This window comes from Cydia pomonella, chromosome 13, assembly GCF_033807575.1.
Source record: "Cydia pomonella isolate Wapato2018A chromosome 13, ilCydPomo1, whole genome shotgun sequence".
In the NCBI taxonomy this organism is placed as follows: Eukaryota; Metazoa; Arthropoda; class Insecta; order Lepidoptera; family Tortricidae; genus Cydia; species Cydia pomonella.
In genome coordinates this window covers 7919230-7941142 of record NC_084715.1, presented here as the reverse complement: position 1 = coordinate 7941142, position 21913 = coordinate 7919230, and the positions used below count along the sequence as shown (strand labels likewise).

The 21913-nt window shown below is 39.5% G+C and overlaps 1 protein-coding gene across 1 annotated transcript; it reads right to left on the bottom strand.

The window, feature by feature from the left end:
* Window positions 1-6357: 6357 nt before the first annotated feature.
* LOC133524553 (uncharacterized) lies at window positions 6358-7641 on the bottom strand. The gene has a single exon (XM_061860638.1). It carries the CDS (start codon window positions 7639-7641, stop codon window positions 6358-6360), a length of 1284 nt encoding a protein of 427 aa, XP_061716622.1.
* Window positions 7642-21913: the final 14272 nt, after the last annotated feature.

Here is a 21913-nt window from a genome sequence, read left to right as displayed (position 1 = left end):
GGTGTTGTAACTGTTCTACTCTACGACACACCTTTTAGTATTCAAGTCGCGAGATGTATTAAGGTCCCCCAACTGAAGTCTGCACCGGTTCGGAGATAATAGAAACACTGGCGAATATTATAACTCAGGACACGACGGGGACGTGTGGCCCAATTACATAGTAACACGTCTTATATGTCCTCTGCTCTAGTCATTTCCCATGATATTATATATACGAAAATGAAGGGAAAAAATGGTTACTATTTTCTTCCATTTTCTAATGGATAAACACAAATCTTAATTGATTCTTAGATTTCACGATTCATGGCAGGTATATTCGATTAGATCAAGTGAAATTTCATTAAATCGTGTTACTAACCTAATATTAATAAGTTTTTGACACAAAAACATTCTTGGTACAAGCTTTTATCGCTGACTGTATTTTTCTTTCCACAGGGAACTAATACTCATTGAGCCTATTCTAACAACCCCAAAAATTATTAGGTTGCGTTGTTTTCTCACAGAGTTCCCATGGCCACCGCCTGTCTCCATCATCAGGTCAGTTCCATGTCATCATCATCTGATTAACATATGTATGCAAAATTTCAGCTCAATCGAAAATCGGGAAGTGGGTCAAATATAGCTTTCAATATTTGACCCAAAGCTTGTAAAATAATCGCTATTTCGGAACTATAACTAATAAGTAGTATTTTGTGATTTTTGTGCAACAGGTACATATTAAGGGTTCTTAAAATTTAAGGGCCGAAGTTACAAAACCAGACGAAGAAGAGTTTCTTCAATACAGGTCCGAGAATTGTATTCCCTAATTACCTATGTACTGTTGCACACAATATTTTTCTAAGACAGTAACAAACATCTAAAATGACAAATAAATTCGAAGTAAGTACCTGTATATACAACAGTTAATCAATTTGGTTTGTAGGGTTTTACCTAGGCGTTAGTCTTTTAAAAAAAATACAACAGTTTGTACAACATTGTATGAATATTGATTAGATAAGTGCTAAGCAGTTTAGTTATGATCCTATCTATAGTCAAGCGCCGGCTCACTCCACGCACCGCGCTTCTAATGATGTTGATTTAGAAATCACTGGCAGATTTAATTGACAGATAGGTGTGCTGCTAGAGTAACAGCAATAATTAGGTACCTATATGTATTTGTTTATTTCCTATATTAAAAACATATAGGCATTCGAGTAGCTTGTATAAACATATAAATTAAACATACAAAAAAATTATTATTTAAATATATTCAATAAAAAATGCGTATTGTTTTCTGATGGGTATTTTATTGCCTCTTAGAGGCACTAAACTAGCCGGGTGTAATATGAAGATAAATGCAGCCTTTACAAAGTTTATGTTCTTCGTATCTCAACGGTCTAGACTATATTTCAACCAGAGCTTAAACGTAATGCAAAAATATAGCGCTTTACAAAGTGCAGTTACTTTTACAGAAAACGTTGTAAGCGCCTTGATATCCGTATTGCTGTAAGACATTTTCTGCTAAATCGTACGCATAGAGCAATGGTGAAGTGCAAACTGGTGTCCTAGCTGTATATCCCGGTTAGTAATTTAGCTTGGCGAGTCCGACCACGGATTAATTTATGTACAGTGAAATCTTGTGAACTGATGGGACCTGCTTCTTTCCGCCATAGCCCGACCCTACGCGACAGCATTTCCATTATCACCACTTAGATGCTTGGCAGTCCTCAACTATGCGTTTTTCCAACTCCCTTGCACAGCTAAACTGTGGAATGTCGCCTGCGGTATTTCCGGACCGATACGACCTACCTTCCAGAAAAGAGCTTACTAATATCTTATAAGAGGCAACGCACTTTCAACCCCTCTGGTGTTGCGGTTGTCTATGTGCGACGGCAACCTTTTACCATCAGGCGATTTTATGCTCGTTTTCCTGCCTCCAATATTATTAAAAAAATAGCAACCAAAGGTCCAACGACCCAACGTCCCGGTCCCCTGGAACCAAAATACCTCTTCAAATGAAACTCATATTTTACTGTATATAAAGTGGTATTCTCTCCAGACGGGTGTTATGCCTGGGGACTGAAGTACAGTCAGCGTCAAATACTTTGTAGCAGTCAAAGTGGCCAAATAGTTCGGTACACCATACTAAATATATGGTGTACCGAACTATTTGGCTACTTTGGTTGCTACAAAGTATTTGACGCTGACTGTACAATGAGACTAGGTCAGCAGTTGTATAATATATATTATAATGGACATTCTGAACTACGTAAGCGCTATGTAGGGAACGTTTGGCGCTTCATGGAAGATTGTACTCTTTGCATGGAAGTAGTTTCACTAACGCCATCTATTAAATATTGAGGTCTAGTGTGGTGAGCGGAGGATGCTCAGAGCCTGAGACGCGAGTGGAAAGAGAAAGAAATCTATGACAGAGAGGAGAGAAGAGTAGAGGAGTCGAGTCGCTAGGCGAGGGGTTAAGGTACCCGGCATGACATTTTTATAATACGAGTATATATGCATACTAGGTGGCACATTCAAAGAGATAATCTGGCTTAATGCGCGGTGAATTCATCAGAATCTTCATGTCTTCATGTCAAAAAATCTTCATAAACACCTCACGCAATTAATGATCCCCGTACTGTGTAATGCAATTTGTGCAATCCGATCGGCTTATTTTGTTTTCGCACCGATGAATGTATGCAGCGCTCTTACATATTTTTTGAACATTATTTGAATCGTAAAATTCCCGTGAAACTCGAACATATAAAAATTATTTTAACAGGTTGCTCGGGTATTATTAAGTCGAATAGGCGCTCAATATTTTTGGGATCTTGAAGAGCACCGACTGTGCCGCCTTTACTGTTCGAGCGCATAACGTGTGTTGCGGGCTAGGACTCGGTAATACGTGGATAACCCGTTTAAAATAATAAGAATGCCTCAAGGCATTAAGTCCGCCTATTGTACTTTTTACTTGTAATTTGTGCAATAAAATTTTAAATAAATAAATTAATAAATAATACATTTGAATCGGATTCAAGTACCCTTTTAAATACATAACTAAATAATATAGGTGTATCATTAGCCCTTATTGCATGTAGGAATTATGAATGAATTCATTGATAAAGTCGCCATGCACTTTTACGGCTGATGGTACATACATGTATATACATTTAACCCAAGTATTCAGCCCACACAAGGTCAACGTAGGCATGTCCTTTCTCATTTACAATGAGAAAAGGGTATTCAACTTTTAAATAAAAAGTTTCACTTGATGCGGTTGGGAATTATTAAAAGTTTTACAACTAAACGAAGTTAACAATTTAAATACTCGACCTTTTTTATGATTTTCTCCGCACGCCATTATACTTATTCGGGCATGACACATGTTTTCCCAAAAATAAATATATTGATTGTTTTTATTTGTCACTTTGTTCGCACTTTAGTACTAATACTAACAATAATCTAATCATCATTTATTTCAAGTCACTTTAGACTCATAAGTATGTTAGTATGAACTTACAGCTATGTTAATATGTACAAACTTATCACTAAATAATTACTAAGACAGCTATGTTTCTAAAAGCACCTACTTAGTGGTTAGACATAATAGGTACTTCTAGAAACATGCATGTCATCACAATGCCTCAAATATGGGCAGTCAAACCTCTCGGCAATCGAGCGCAGGATTGGGTTGGGGCTGGCCCGCACCCGGCGCACCAGGGATGTGCATCGTTTGCGCATAGTTGTGTAAAAGCAATCTACGCGCGCTTCAGCAAACATCCCTGATGCGCTACAGAAGCGGGGCAGCCCCACCAATACCCGGAACGCGTTGTTATATTGAACCCGAAGGGCCCCGTAGGCCCGCTGAGTGTAGTACGTCCATAAGCTGCACGTATACAGGGAGGTGCAATATGCTCTAAAAAGAGTTAATTTCACCTCCCTAGTACAGCGCGCAAACTTACGCGCAATCATGTTTGCCCTTACCGACAGGGCCCTCCGTTCGCGCTCGATATCCATGTTATCTTTTAAATCTGAGGTGACAACATGGCCTAAGTATTTAAAAGACATTACCCTTTCTAGAGGACTACCATTCAAATTGATGGGAGGTACCTTATGTATTCGATAGCCGGTAGGCTCAAACACCATGTATTGGGTTTTATCCACATTGTACTTTAGCCCATGTTGGATGGCGTAGGTTTCGCATATACTTAAAAGTTTTCGCAAACCACAAGCCGATGCGCTCAACAAAACCATATCGTCGGCGTAACTCAAATTATTCATACAAACTGTGTCAATATGGCAGCCGATATGCGTTTTGCCGAGCGCCTCGAGAAGCTCATTTATATAAAGGTTAAAAAGTGTGGGCGAGGTCAAACCCCCCTGCCTCACCCCACACCCCAACCTGTACGGGTCCGATAAAATACCTGACCATCTAACACTATTGACCTGATTTCCATACCAATACCTCAGAATTTGTGTGGTCTCATTAGGTAAATTTATGTCATTTAGTTTTTTCCATAGGATATTGTAGGAAACCAGGTCAAAAGCCTTAGACAGGTCTAAGTAGCACGCATAAACTGGCGTCTTTCTGTTTAAATAATACTTGACAGTGTGCTTAAGGCACAGTATTGCAGTTTCTGTTGATAACCCTGGTCGAAAACCAAACTGGTTTGGGTTAAGGCTCACGCACTTATTTAACTGTACATTAATCACACTGTCAAATACTTTAGCAACAACAGTCGCAAGGGATATGGGCCTATAGTTATTGGTGTCGGACAAATCTCCAGTTTTATTTTTAGGTACAGGGATAACTATAGTCTTCATCATATCCTCTGGCAAATAACAGTGCCTCACACACAGCGTATAAAACAAAGCTAACACTCTTGAGATGTGGGGACCCGCGTTCTGGAGATGCTCGATGCTGAGGCCGTCGTGCCCTGGAGATTTGCCTCGGGAGATAGATTTGATAGCCTTGGCTACATCTTTAGCAAGGTACCCCGGTCCAGGCTCTGCGTTGATCTCAGCATCGCTCATCTCATTCTGCGATAGTCCTAGAGATGATTTAACAATAAAATGATCTTTAAAAGTGTTAGCTATGTCTTTGGTGTCAGTTTTGCCATTAACACTCACAGGGCATGAAGGTCGAAAATTCATGTTGTTTGTGGCTTTCCAAAATGACCGGAAGTCCTTTTTGGAGTGCTGTGAAGCTAGAATATTCATTTTTATTTGGACCTGATGGTCTTGGCACCACTTTAAGCGAGACTTGAATATTCGTCGCGTTTAGTAAGTAAGTAAGTAAATATTCTTTATTGTGCACCATACATTTAAAAATAGACAGGAAATGAAAAAACACGTAAAAGTTAGGTAACAACAGGCGGTCTTATCGCTAAGAAGCGATCTCTTCCAGACAACCTTTGGGTAGCAGGAAACAATGAACTTACAACATTGAACGGGTAGTGCCGATATACATATAATTCAACAAAATGAAGACGCAAACAATATAATACATACCTACATACTAATAAAATAAATACATATATACATTATATATTATACAATCATAAATAAAGGCAAGTTAAGGCAGCGAAAGGTAGTGAGTCTTCAAAAGATTTTTGAAAACGGGAAGGGATTTAGCACGTCTAATGTCTAATGGCAAAGCATTCCACAACCGAACAGCACGAAAAGAAAAAGAGTTGCTATAAAATTTTGATGATGAAGGTGGTAGAGCAAGGAGATGCATCTCCGCACAGCGGACCGAGGAAAGATAGTTGAAACGCTTTTTAAGATATAGAGGGGTGGAGGGGTTGAAAAGAATGTTATAAAGAAGTACAAGAATATGAGAGTTACGGCGATGACGAATAGGGAGCCACTTGAGCTGGGTACGAAATTCAGAGACGTGGTCATATTTGCGTAATCCAAATATGAATCTTATACAGACGTTTTGAAGGCGCTCAAGTTTATTTAGCTGGTCCTCTGTAAGATCAAGAAAGCAAATATCGGCATAATCCAATATAGGGAGAAGAAGAGATTGAGCAAGCGCAATTCTGGTAGCGAGCGGCAAGAAGCTACGAAGCCTGCGAAGTGACCCCAGAGAAGCAAACATCTTCCTACTGATCTCACTTATCTGTGGTACCCAAGACAGTGTGCGATCAAATATAACTCCAAGATTTTTTACCTGGCTCGATAATGGAACCGGGACACCATCAAACACTATGAAAGGTAAGTTAAGAAAGTCAATCCGAGAAATGAGTTGAGAGCTGCCTAAAATTATAGCTTGCGACTTACACGGATTAACTTTCAGCCCATAGCGTTTGCTCCAACTGGAAATGTGTTCCAAGTCCCGATTTATGGAGGCGATACTCTTAGGTAGATCGTTAATTACGCATTGAGAGTAAATTTGGAGGTCGTCGGCATAGAGGTGGTAAGAAGAAGAAATATTAGTAGTAATGGAGTTGATGAAGATGGAAAATAATAGAGGGCGACAGCACACCGCCTTGCGGAACGCCGGCCAGGGTGCTGCTCCAAGAAGAAATGGAAGAATCTACCTTTACACATCTCATTAAATAACCTGCCACCTTCCGGTCTACCACAAAGTGTCCACTCATGAAATTTCTCTCTCGCAGCCCTGTGCGCATCGCTGACATGCCTATTCCACCCCACTATCTGTTTCTTGGACTTACGCTTCCTACTTGCGGTTCGCGTCGCAGCCACACAGAGGGCAGACACAATATTTTTATACAGAGTGTCTAGGACTTTCCTATGGCTTATTTCACTACAATATTTATCGGCACAATGTGTAAGCTCAATAGGGAAGTCAATACATTTTAACAAACTGTTGCACTCTTCTTTATAACGGCTTATTTGCTCCGACCCTCTCTGTCCCCATATTACGTTTTGATTAGATACGCCAATTAATCTGTTTAACCTGGGTGTAAGTAGTTTTAAATTACACTGTAACATAAGTGGAAAATGGTCGGACCAGGTCACATTATAATTAACGTAAACATCATGCACAGATGAAAGCGCAGACTGTGTCGTAACACAGTGGTCTAACCACCGTCTACACTTATGAGCGTCACTTATGAAAGTATAAGTTCCCGAGTCAATACCTAGTTTTAGTGTGTCCATACAACACCAATCCAGATCGTTGCAGTAATTCATTAATTCACGGAAAAACAGTTCACCTGGATGGGCATTGAAATCACCCATTATATAAACAGATTCAATCCCGTATTCATCAACAATAGCACTCACCGCACCGAGGCAATCCGTAAACTCCGTTAGGTTGTCCGCACTATTCGTTGGCATATACACACTAATAACTATAATCGGACGGTCGTCCGTCACTACCTTAATTGCGCATAAACGCGGATTATCGCACTGCACAACCGAGACGTCGTGAAAAACGGCACTATTCCACAGCAGCGCGACGCCGCCGTGTGGTCGCCCGCGCAACATCCCCACTGTCGTATCAACAGCCGATGTTCCCGTCGCACAGAAATTGTCGTCAATGCCATTCAAAAATGGAATCTCGTCCGGCAACAGCCATGTCTCCTGGAGAGCAATTACAACACATGTTTTGCATAAGTGTTTGACACCGTCAACACAACGCTTAACATTTCTACAGTTGAGACTTGCAAATGTAAACAAACCGCTTGCCATTTACTTATAAGATTGGTTTGCTACTGCCGTCAGCAAAATTAGTTCTGCGCGGTTCCTTGGGCTTGTAATGAACAAACTTACGGAAAATAATACCTTTCGGCCATAAATTATTGTCTAAAAACAACGGTACTTTCGATTCAGTGACAAAGAATTTATAGGCGCTGTAGTACTCTTCATTTCTTATTTTTAATTTTTCCAGTGTCACTGATTCTTTAGTTTCACTTTTAATGTGATCCGCGATTTCCGATACTATCGCATTTTTATCTACTCTCGTAATAAACATGGGAACTCTGCGCTCCGCCGCCTTAAAGTTTCCGTGGGTCGTAATCGACGTACCAAATTGTCCTTCAAATCGTTTATTAGACTTTTTCTTTTTGTATTGCACGGTCTGCCAGTTATCCTTATCATTTTGCATTGTTTCAATGTTTTGCGGATCTGGGACCGGAATAGAAGAGCCCTTATTATGCGCTGGCTCGGCTGGTGCAATCAGCTGCTCGGCGCGATGACTCATCTTAGTCATAACGGTCGCCGGCGGCAACACAATATTCTCCGCGGTAGGCTGGCTACCCGACATAACAGTTGAGCGATAAGTTATGTTTTCACTTGTACTTAAGCTTGACAATGTTTGTTCTTTGTTGATATTGGTTGTATCATTTAATGTCGAGTTATGTTGATGCGATATGCCCAGAGGTCCGCTATCTAAGTACCAAGCACCCCGTCTCGCGTTGACATTACACATCGATAATCGCGATGGTGCGACATCGACATTTTTAGTTGCCTGAACCTCCTTTCTTAGGCCCTCTAGCTCATCCGAGGAAACGTAATTCGCTTTAATAGCGGCCACGTCGTTCTGCAACCGCACAATATCCTTCAACAATTTTGTGCAGTCCAAATGGTCGAAAGTTATTGGTGGCAATTTTTCTAATTGTCTTGCCACAAACACAGGCATCGAACTGGGGTCCTCTGTTCTGAAGACGCCAATTATGTCGTGTATATCGCGTTGCTCCTTTCCATCACCTCGCCGCTGTACATTTTGTTTGGCCGTTGTAACAGCATCAAAGAGTAACGATTTCGAGTTTTGAATTTCGGTAGCGGTAAAAGCCGACGTACATAGACGAACTAAAGTGTCTTCACTAATAGATGACAATTTATTCTGTATATACGACAACATTTCGTCTATAACAATGTTACAAACACTACACTTCACGGTATCCGACATATTTACGAACGCTTGCGCGCCGGTTAAAAGTAATTAACAAAACAAATATGCAGATGCGTGTGTCACCGCTGTGCGCGCGCGCGAGACAATAACTATTCCTAAACCTGAGTATCAAACCTAAGAGTCAACTAGTCAATTTACTGACTAAAATGTGTATACATAGGTACAGCAGTCGACGTGAAAGATATGTTTACATATTTCGCCTTATTACAAAAGGTTTAATAGTGTAAACAATTTTTTACGTCGACTGTACCTACAATTTCTTTTGACAGTTGTCTGTCATAAAAACAGGCAACCAGCAATATAAAATAAATTACGCCATTAAAAAATATAAATTTAATCAGTTTTATTCGACATCCAACGAAAAATAAGTACCTCATCCTGCCCCGCACTCCCTGGTTCTAGACGCAAACGCTAATCATTGGGGAGTTCAATGTTCAGGATTGAAAGTCACCCTGTGCTGTAATCTTAGCAAAGAACTTCGTACCGCCAGAATGAATGTCACCATTTTCGTAATCCGCACGACGCGCTACAACCTAAGAAACGATATATATTACGATTCTACAAAAAAAATACATATCAGCCGTATTGGTTTCATAATCATAAAATATGGTGACAATTCTTGAAATCCGTGCCCCGAGAACCTAAAAAGCGACAACTATAACGAAATTTAAGTAAAAGTACATGTCCGCCATATTGGATTTTTAAATTTGTGACCTAGAAAACGACACCCAAGACTTATACAGAAAAACTACATGTCTGCCAACTGGAAAAAGATATTCATGATGACTTTTAAGAAATACATTAATAAAAAAGCGGCCAGGTGCGAGTCGGACTTGGCCATTTATGACATATTAAAAAAAAATACTTACTAGATCTCGTTCAATCCAATTTTCGGTGGAAGTTTGCATGGTAATGTATATCATATATATTTTTTTAGTTTTATCATTCTCTTATTTTAGAAATTACAGGGAGGGGACACACATTTTACCACTTTGGAAGTGTCTCTCGTGCAAACTATTCAGTTTAGAAAAAAATTATATTAGAAACCTCAATATAATATTTGAAGACCTATCCATAGATACCCCACACCTATGGGTTTGATGAAAAAAATAATAAGTTCAGTTCTAAGTATGGGGAACCCCCAAAAAATTTTTTTCTATTTTTTATGAAAATCTTAATGTGGTTCATAAAATACATTTACTTACCAAGTTTGAACAACATAGTTCTTATAGTTTCGGAAGAAAGTGGCTGTGACATAAACGGACAGACAGACGGACATGACGAATCCATAAGAGTTCCGATTTTTGCCATTTGGCTACAGATGGGGGCAGAGACGATAAATTATGTTTAAAATATTTTAAGAAAACGCTTCCTCCCTTATTTCATGGACATTATCATATTATATATGAAAAGGGTAACCCTATTTGTCCTCGAAGGGATAAGCACAGTTTGCTTCTAACAGCTAAACCAGATTTCTACTAAAACTTGTAAATTTTCCATTTTAACAACATAACCAACAAATCAATAATTTTGGATAGGTATGTTACTCGTACGTTCATATTAAGACACGAATATAGAGCATAAAAGAGATAAAGTAATCATTGACTCTAAATCAGCGCGTTGCTTGCTATATTATGCTCACCCTGATGGTAAAGACCAGAGGGCCTACCGCGAACCACGTTCGACGTGTTGCCTCCCTGTCACACATACGAATTTACAAGTGCTACAGAGAGGCAACACTCTGAACGCGGTTCGCGGTAGGCCTTCAGAAACTGTGACATGAACATTTAAGTCGCGGTCAAAAGGTAGTTCAGGCTTAGCGCATAAAATTCGGTCGAGTAAATGTTGAATAACATTTTGTCGTGTTGTGTTTTAATTTCTTATAAAACAAATGGTGATTTACTAGGTACTAGGTAGATACTGTATTAGCCTCGGTAAATCATACGATATAATGTATTTCCAACGGCTCGCCAACACAAACATCGTATGACACGACCGCTCTGCTCGCTGGTCTAACATCGACTGAACGTAACTGTCAGTGACGTCACCATGACGTAAGCGCTCGAGACGTCGATACCCTAAAGGTACTACCTACCTACTACTCGCTAACTGATTTATCTGTACCCTCCGGCTGCGGAGGTCACCCGTTCTATATTGCGTCCCATTTGCTTGTAAGACCCTTTCCGTTGTCGCCACGAAGCTATTGTGGTACCCGTAGGAATCTATTACCAGTACTAAACCTCAGATTCATAAAGTCCGTTTGGCAAAAAGATCAAAAGTAACGATAAAAAATATTTTTATTTCTGCATTTTCAATGCGGGCCGTATCGCGTTTTATTGATATTTCTTCTTTTTATGAACTCCCTAAAAGGTTCTCGAATGATCACAATTTTAAAGCATGTTTGCATATATATATATGCAATGCCTATTGTGTTTTTGTATATGTATATAACAGTGAGGTTATTACCATTTTTCACTGTTGATCCTATTTTTGTCACCTTCTGACTAGTGTATGTGCAAGAGGTAGGCAAATTAATAAAACAACTAAAAATACAGCAGGTTTTAGTGCTATTAAATCGGGTCTAAACCGTACATATGGGTGGAGGTCGAAAGCCATATATCAGTGCTATAGTAAAGAAAATATGCGCTCAATCTGATAAATGTGCAGCTTATGCGACTCCAGCAGAGTTATATCTTGGATTACTTTTTTAATTACTCGTATATAAGCCTTATAAAGAACCACATTTCATTACGCGGAACACCAGGGTGCTTCTTATTGTGAATTAATTTCATGAATTCAAATTAATTTTGCAGTTAAATAAAACGACGAGCAATTTGTCAACATAGGTAAGGGCATGTTATCTCTTTTCTAGTTTTGGATTTATATTATAATGAAATCGGGTCAATTTTAGTAGAATATACATATAAAAATGAGTTACAATTTGAAATATATATCAACATTATAAATCTGTAAGAAATCCACCGTTTGGTTACGGGATATAGTTAAGTAATTTAAGTATGACGAGCATGTAACTCCTCTGGAGTTGCAAGCATCCATAGGCTATGGAGACTGCTTACCGTATGCTTGTTTGCTACCGACGTAGTATAAAAATAATATTTGTTTATGTAAATTCGTTAGTTGCCTTAAAACTAATATTGTTTTTTTTTAAAGTCCTTAGGTTAGCCTAACGGAAACTGCAGATTAATAAAACAACATAAAATACTAATTAAATGAAAAAATACAATAAAAGAGTTTATTTTATTTATCGTGTGTGTGGTCCAGAACTGTACATACAACTTGCAAGCTAATGAAACTGTAAATCTTTAAAATCGTGAGTCGGCCCATTAAAAAAAGACTTTAAAAAAGTGTGACGAGTCCTTTAAACCTCGATGCGAGTGTTAGTGCTAATGTACATGTGCATTATGTTATTGACTATTCGCTATTTCCTAAATCAAACCAATATTTACGGACACATGGAATACTGTTAACGTCATCGCTTTCCTTAAGTATTGAACAATCGAGCCCTCGCTGGGCTTTATCCGTGTGATTCCGCCCCGTTTAAGGTTCCTTTGTGCAATAATATATTTATAATGTTATATCGCTCGAATCTGTAGTAGCCTAACGTGGGAAGTACCTCTACTGTTTGCTTTTCTTTGTAATAATATTCATATTTCCCCTATAGGGGTTTAATGTTGTTTTCTTAAATAACGAGTGAGGTTCCAGGGGTGTCTTTGTATTGCCCCAGTACGGTTTGAGGAATTCAAACCGTTCTTTTAACTATATCGTTTCAGGTGTAGGAATTGTAAGTTTGTCACCTTCACAGCCTTCTTAGTCGACAGACGGTGACTGGCAGTCGGTTTATTTGAATTAGGTTTAGCGGTCGCTGTCAGACAGAAAGGATGTGCGGGCCGGTATTCGGATAGAGGTAGCGATTGGTAATGGATGCCTGTATGTTAGGTGTTAAATAGTAAAAAATATATGAAAGTATAAAGCATAGTATATCTAATTATTTACGTGGCACTCCCTATTACTTCTTCCCCTTTTACATGGTGGAGGCGCAGGGTAAAACATTATGGAAACTTCCTGACTATAATTGATATTAGGTACTATTCAAGTTATACCATTACCATTAAGTTAGAAAGGTTGCTTCGGTTCTCATGAACTACAGGAACTAAGTAAATAAGCCTCATATTATGTAAAAAAATGTGTTTATGCCATTCAGAAAGAGGTTATCAAATTGTTTGCATCATACAATATCTAAGCAATCAATTCTGGACCAAAGAGAATGAATTCACTCAAAATTACTGGACGCATAAACAAAGAGAAAGATTAGATGTTGTCGTATACTTTATAAAATTCTAAATTCTAATATTTATTCTGCAAGTGGGCCTCACGGGCTTTTTTAGAAGTCAATGCATATCAACATGATAAATACAACAGCCAATACCAGTCATCACTTGCCGCAATCATCAGGGTACGATAAAGGAAATAACTACCTACTGCAGTAAAACAAGAACTTTTGCAGATTACGTATAATTTTTAAAACATTTTTTTCAAAAAAATCAAAGTTTGTTTTCACCCTGTATAAAAAATTAAAATTTACAAAATTTATAAAATCACTTTAAAATAGTAGAACTAAAAGTCTGCCTTCCGCATAAGGGGAAAGGTGGGGTAAAACTGCAAGGAAAATAAAAAAATACGGCTGAAAATTTAGAGAAAAAATGAATTAATGTGATGAATAATTATGGACTATGAGGGTTGATACGATGGCGCATGATACCTAAATTTTTAACCGGTTAATTAAACAGCCCAACAAAAGAGGCTTTTAGAATTTTTAGGAAAATTTAGTATGGCGGATCACAGAACTTTAGCAAATGGATAAATTAAAAATATAACACAAAAATACACAAGAAATAATTAGAACTAGATAATACTGTTAAAATTTAAAAACAAAAAAAATTTCAGTGGAAACAGGGTAAAGGGGATGAATGTGGCACACGCCAAGGTACCGGCAGCTGGATTCAGGTTTACTCGTGTAGAATGGATGGCGCACAAGTTGGCGACTTTAAACAAGCCGACGAGGTAAGCCTTACTCGCTTCCTGGCGAGCACGTATGGCAGCAGACCGGGCGATAACGATGAGATTTCTTCACTTCACCACTGCTTAGCGCCGACCTGCGCACGGCTTTGGAGACCTGTCGCTTCCTGGCTAGCGCGTATGGCAACAGACCGGGCGATAACGATGAGGTTTCTTCACTTCACCACTGCTTAGCGCCGACCTGCGCACGGCTTTGGATACCAACTGTTTATGAGAGACCTCTCCTCTTGGAACGCCGATTTATGCGCGCCTTTGGTAGTCAACTGTTACCAGGAGCTTCTCCACCCGTGGATTTATGCGCACTTAAAAAGACTTCGTGTTAACTATTAAACTGGCTATAAATTGCAAAACTGGTTTAAAACGACCCGGGAACACAAACGACTTCTCCACTCCAAATTCACCAAACCATCTGCCGAAAAACAACTTCAATCTTCTCTTTTTCGAATATTCCATAAAAATTTAAATTCAAAATAAGCGCAAATAAGCACTTAATTTATTAGAAACGGCCAGGAATTATACGAAAAAAGGTCGGCGCTTTCTTTTTCTTTTTTTTTGCTAAAAGCGCCATCTAACCATCAACGCCTGAATTATGAAACCGCATAGAGAGACAACAGAAAGAGAACTGAGCCAGCTGACAACTAGAAGAAGAAGTTTAAAAATAAACCGACAGATGTTGATTATGTAGCAATTTCGCTACAGCACCCCCCTACCAAACAAAGAGACAAACAAACAAGAAGACTAACCCTAAACAAAAAACAACCTAATGCTAAGCCCAAAATAATATAACAAGAGAACCCTCAATAAAATTCCAATAAAACCAACCTCAGACAATTATTAAGCACCCCCCTACCAAACAAAGAGACAAACAAACAAGAAGACTAACCCTAAACAAAAAAATAACCTAATGCTAAGCCCAAAATAATATAACAAGAGAACCCTCAATAAAATTCCAATAAAACCAACCTCAGACAATTATTAACATTACCCCAAAAGACTAACCTAATAGATTAACGAGATGACACGAGGCCAACCAACGCGTCACGCGGTCCAAAACGCAACGGCCGGGATAGGACAGAAACTGCACCTGGCTACAGATCTTGATCCCTTACACCGAGTCATCAAAATACATAGCCAGACTGTCATAAACCGAGAAAGATAACCGGGGCCTTAAGCACCAACGGTAGAAAAAGTCAAATCCGGAAAAAAGGAGCAAGGAAACGCTCAAACGAAAATACTAAAAAGAACGATAAGAAACGAACCAAGTAAGGGTTACCAATAGGGGAAGGGCGAACTAAAGCGCATTTTAGAATTTTGAGAATAATTTAGGTGAACGGGCCAAAAGAAGAAACTATTTCAAAATATCTTTAATATGATAGGTACCGATATGCTCGGAATCGGTATCAGCCAAAATGTATACCTGCGGGGACACTCTTCTAACCACTCGGCACCGAACGAAACGTGGAGCGAATTTACCGCCCCGAATAGGGTCGGCAGAACCACGCTGGAAATTCCTGCGCCAAACGATTTGGTCAACAACGATTCTGGGCGAAGAACGATTCGTATTGAACTTGGCGGCGTTACGATGAAAGGCCAAAGCCATCGAATCAGAAACTTTATCATATACCTCTCGAAGCGTCTGAAGATTCGAAGCACGTTCCATCCGGCTGAGTCCCACATCTTGGTCCACAACCTGATTCTCAACACGCTCTCGAATCATTGACAACTCACGGCCGTACATTAAAAAATTCGGTGTGTAGGCAGTAGCCAAATTTATACACGAATTCAAATAGAGAGCGACCCGATGTAAATGACATGACCAACTGCGTTGATCATTTTCAACTAGAATGCTCAAAGTAGTAATCACGACCTGGTTATATCTCTCCACAACATTCGCTTGTGGCGAATAATATGGGGTATAACACGGACCTGGAATATTGTAGCTCGTTAAGAAATCCAGAAATTGACGACTATGAAAAACAGTGGCGTTGTCACAGAGAATGTTAGTAGGAACACCGTACCGCAAAAAAACCTCCGATTCTAAAGCCATCGATATAGATCTCGCATTCACCGACTTTAACGGAACCAACCAAACAAATTTGGTAAAAACGTCAACCATTGTCAAAATATAACGAAAACCACTACGGCTAACAGGTAATGGACCAATTAAGTCAATGGAAAGAAGATCCATTGGAGCAGCAACAGGACGAGGGAACAAACGAAGACCACGGGGTTGTGAATTTGCAATTTTAAAAGACTTGCAGACCTGACATTCGGAAAGGAACTTGGTAACATCACGGTACATATTTGGCCAATAATATACATCACGAGCTTTTAAATACGTCTTCATAACACCAGGATGAACATTAGGAAACCCATTATGAATTTCAGCAACCGCCTCTCTAGTCCTTGAGGCAGGAAGAACTATACGCCAAGGATTAGGTGCTAAAGGGTTTTCAATAGAGACCCTGCGCATTAAGACACCATTCCGAAGAGCAAACGCAGTAAACATCTGAGGATTGTCCAAAACTCCCTGGTAAATACGTTCGTACCAAGGATCACCAGAAGGATCCACACCACGCGCGAAAGAAATAAGCCCAACTTGAGCGCGGGACAAGGCGTCAGGAACAACATTAAGAACACCCTTCTTATGCTCAATTTCAAAATTATATTGGGAAATCAAAGTCGCCCAACGAGCCAAACGTCCAGTAGGATTATCAAGAGTGATCAACCATTTAAGAGCAATGTGATCAGTAACGATCTTAAACTTCATTCCATCGAGATACCCACGGAAATGCTTGATAGAATCAATAACAGCGAGAAGCTCATGCTCGGTTGTCCCATATCCACGTTCAGCCTTAGTAAATAAACGGGAGTAATAAGCAATTGGATGTTCGACGCCATCAATCTCTTGAGCCAAGACAGACCCCAGACCAACCTGGCTAGCGTCACACTGGAGGATGAAAGGTTTCGAAAAATCTGGACAGGCCATCAACGGAGAGTTCATCAAGGCATCCTTTAATTTAGAAAAAGCTTCACCAGCACTATCGTTCCAATCGATGGGGTCACGTCCCTTCCTCTTTCCGATAAGTGCCGTGAGTGGAGCAATAATCGAAGAAAAACCATCCACGAAACGGCGATAATATGAACACATACCAATGAAAGCACGTAGAGACTTGGCAGAAGAAGGAGTAGGGTAATCCCTAATAGCTTCTAATTTCTTCGGATCAGTTTGAAGACCACGCTCGTTGACAATGTAGCCGAGATACTTCAATTCAGATTTACAAAACTCACACTTTTCCAAATTAACCGTAAGACCAGCCTCCTTCAACCTATCACGAACCTTACGAATAAGCCGCATATGACTAACAAAGTCACGGGACACCAAAATCAAATCATCTACATAACCAAAGATAAAATCGTCAGACTCAGGGGTATATTCGAAATTGACAATCATGTCAGTGAGCCTCTGCATCTCGGATGCAGCATTGGTTAAACCAAACGGAAGGCGAACGAACTCAAAAAGACCCCTTTGCGGTACAATAAAGGCAGTTTTCTCACAACTGGCTTTATCAGCTAATGGAATTTGCCAAAAGGCACTCCTAAAATCCAGCGAAGTTAGATATCTAGCACCTCGTAGGTTGTCAAGGATGTCCTGGACGCGTGGGAGAGGATATGAATCTCTGATGGTAACGCTGTTCAACTTCCTGCTGTCCACGCAAAACCTGACACTACCATCCTTTTTGGTAACCATCACCACTGGAGAAGCCCAAGGTGATCGCGATGGATGAATGACCCCTAACTCTAACATCTTGTCAATTTCTTCATTGAGAACCTTAAGCTTGACAGGAGACAAGGGATAGTAACGTTGGCGAATAGGTGAACCAACAGTCTCAATCTTATGCGAAAGCCACGATGTACAACCTAAACCAGCTTTATCAGAAGAAATCCCCTCGAACTCGTTAATAACAGATTGTAGCTTTGATTCCTGATCGGGTGTAAGCACCGTACGGGGGTGGACATAGCGAACCTGACCTACGACTTGTGGGACTGCAGCAGGAACATGATGTGAAGCGACATAAAGCTTGCCAGACAAACCATCATTAAACGCCTTCTTTAAAATGTCTATAAGACCAAAAGAATTCCAAAACTCAATCCCTAAAATAAATGCAGTAGGAAGATTACTGCTCACAAGACAGGGGTGCATAACGCGAATGCCACTAAAAAATATAGGGATATCCAAACCGCCTAAAATTTCAATAGGAGAATTGTCGGCGGAGACAACATAAGGCCGAATATCCTCGCGGAAAGCTATACCGAGCTTCGACAGGAGAGAAATATCAATTAGTGAAACCTGAGCACCAGAATCCAAAAGAGCATTTACCGGGGAGCCAGCGACTATAACATCAATAAAAAGTCTATTATCCGGGGAATTATTAATATATACAGGCGACACCGATGGACCTCTCAGTGCGCCACCAATTAGTTTTTTGACGGACCAGGATTACAATTAGGACAATCGCGGGTAATTGCTCCAACACGCTTACACTTGAAGCACACTGCCCCTGAAACGAAAGGACAATTACGGTAATTATGACCGGTTGCATCACACTTCATACACACTAAAGTACTGGGTTGTTCTACCACTTGAGCACTAATCGGTGCAATAGCCAAACGTGCTGGACGTGGACCTTGGAAGGCTTCAAAATTTTTCGCGACTTCTAACAAACCATCAATATCCCTAACCACGTTAGTTGCAAGACAAGGATGATATCTAGGATTCATTCCATATTTTATAATGTTAAATAAGTTGGCTTCGGAGACCGGTGTACGAAGCTTTGCGTTTAAATCGCGTGCCTGAATAACAAAATCAACCACCGACTGGTTGGCCTTCTGTGATAAAGCGCGGAGTTGACTCTCGACCTTGAAATCATAGTCGGCTACGTCGAAAGTTTTAACGAATGCAGACTTCAATTCAGCATAAATAAGACCCGGATGTCTGATCGCCCTGTAGTATTTCAAAGCACTACCTGACAACAATTCATGGAAACGCCTGACAACATATGTAGGATTGACGTTACGCGCCATGCCTTCTTCTTCAACTCGAAAGAAAAAATCGCGAACACAGGTGTCGCCGGAAAAACTCAAATTCCATTTCGTAAGTGAATAATCTTTAAAAGGAAAAGGCGGGACATTTTCTTGCTCATGCACTGCCTGACATCGTGGTTCAGAGTCAAAAAACTGTTCCTCATCATTGGTCATTGGATCTAAAATCCTCGGCTGGTGCGCGTTTAAAGACGAGTATGTAAGAGGCGTCTCAGCAATTGACCATTCATCACTCAAATGTGACATGGTGGAAAATTACAATAAATCGACCTTAAAACTAAAATCCAAAGTTCGAATTCGAAAACAAATTCAGTTTCAGAAAAAAATTCAAAATTCACACCTCAACGTTCAAAGGATCAATAACGATAATAAAATAATAAAATCTACGTCTGACTTACCTGTAAGTTCCCTAACGTCTACGGGCTCTAACCACAGGATTCTAACTACTAAATAAAGTTCTCGGGATATGTTATGGGAAAGTGAATAAAAGTCATATGAGGTTAAGAGAATTTTTTTTTTTTAAATGGTAAATATCGCAGAATAAATTTTAATAACGTAAACAATTATATATCAAGGCTCGAATACGAAGAAATCCAGAGCGCGTAGTACAAAAAAAACTGGGTCGTATTTGTAGGGAGATAGCGGGCTGAAAATAAAAAACGAAGGTTAAAAGAATCGCGACCGGTCTACGGTCACCGTCTCACAAATACAAAAAAAGAAAATAAAAAAATTATATTTAATTTCAATAAGAAAAAAAATTAAAATCCAGGATTCTTTACCTTAATTCGGGCGCCAATTTGCAGTAAAACAAGAACTTTTGCAGATTACGTATAATTTTTAAAACATTTTTTTCAAAAAAATCAAAGTTTGTTTTCACCCTGTATAAAAAATTAAAATTTACAAAATTTATAAAATCACTTTAAAATAGTAGAACTAAAAGTCTGCCTTCCGCATAAGGGGAAAGGTGGGGTAAAACTGCAAGGAAAATAAAAAAATACGGCTGAAAATTTAGAGAAAAAATGAATTAATGTGATGAATAATTATGGACTATGAGGGTTGATACGATGGCGCATGATACCTAAATTTTTAACCGGTTAATTAAACAGCCCAACAAAAGAGGCTTTTAGAATTTTTAGGAAAATTTAGTATGGCGGATCACAGAACTTTAGCAAATGGATAAATTAAAAATATAACACAAAAATACACAAGAAATAATTAGAACTAGATAATACTGTTAAAATTTAAAAACAAAAAAAATTTCAGTGGAAACAGGGTAAAGGGGATGAATGTGGCACACGCCAAGGTACCGGCAGCTGGATTCAGGTTTACTCGTGTAGAATGGATGGCGCACAAGTTGGCGACTTTAAACAAGCCGACGAGGTAAGCCTTACTCGCTTCCTGGCGAGCACGTATGGCAGCAGACCGGGCGATAACGATGAGATTTCTTCACTTCACCACTGCTTAGCGCCGACCTGCGCACGGCTTTGGAGACCTGTCGCTTCCTGGCTAGCGCGTATGGCAACAGACCGGGCGATAACGATGAGGTTTCTTCACTTCACCACTGCTTAGCGCCGACCTGCGCACGGCTTTGGATACCAACTGTTTATGAGAGACCTCTCCTCTTGGAACGCCGATTTATGCGCGCCTTTGGTAGTCAACTGTTACCAGGAGCTTCTCCACCCGTGGATTTATGCGCACTTAAAAAGACTTCGTGTTAACTATTAAACTGGCTATAAATTGCAAAACTGGTTTAAAACGACCCGGGAACACAAACGACTTCTCCACTCCAAATTCACCAAACCATCTGCCGAAAAACAACTTCAATCTTCTCTTTTTCGAATATTCCATAAAAATTTAAATTCAAAATAAGCGCAAATAAGCACTTAATTTATTAGAAACGGCCAGGAATTATACGAAAAAAGGTCGGCGCTTTCTTTTTCTTTTTTTTTGCTAAAAGCGCCATCTAACCATCAACGCCTGAATTATGAAACCGCATAGAGAGACAACAGAAAGAGAACTGAGCCAGCTGACAACTAGAAGAAGAAGTTTAAAAATAAACCGACAGATGTTGATTATGTAGCAATTTCGCTACACTACCCATTGATTGTAGGAAGGGACGGAACTCTCTGAATAATCTCGGTCCGTTCCTGTTAGGGCCGAGGACGTTAGCCGATAACGACATCGCATCGCAAATCATTTATTCAAACGCGTGCGGCAGCTGACTTCAAATGATTCCAGGATTGGAACATAAATAAAGAATCGGAAGGTGTCGAGCCCTGTGGACGTCCGTTACGTAGGTATATAAAACGTGATATCACTATTTTGGCAAAAAACAACCATATGATCTGCCTGAACCTTCTTCTCTGTAGTTTACGTAAGTATAATATCCTATGAATGCCTGCTGATTCAAATGCCTGATGAGAAATATACAATTGGCTATGGAATAACAAATTTTATGAGACAAATCGAAGATTGTGTTGTTGTTGATTACTTGATTATGTTGGCTATCTGATTATCTAAAGGCCGCCCTAAGGAGCTTAGAAGCTACTTAGCTACTTTATCCTAAGAATTGGATTTTTACGAAAGAGCCTGCCATCTGCCCTTTCGTTTCTAATGGAAAAGTAGGTCTTATGGCGATTAGTCCTCGCGATGTTTGCCATCACTGCCTCCACCAAAATATACCTATTTTCCTTATAAACGTATAATGTGCTAACAAATTAATTACCGATATTTTAAGAGATGGTGCTTTAAAATTAACTTTAACTTTTCATAATAATCCTTTTTTATTTTCATTTATGGACCAAAAAATTTATATTAATATTCTATATAGGTATAAATAATCATCATGTG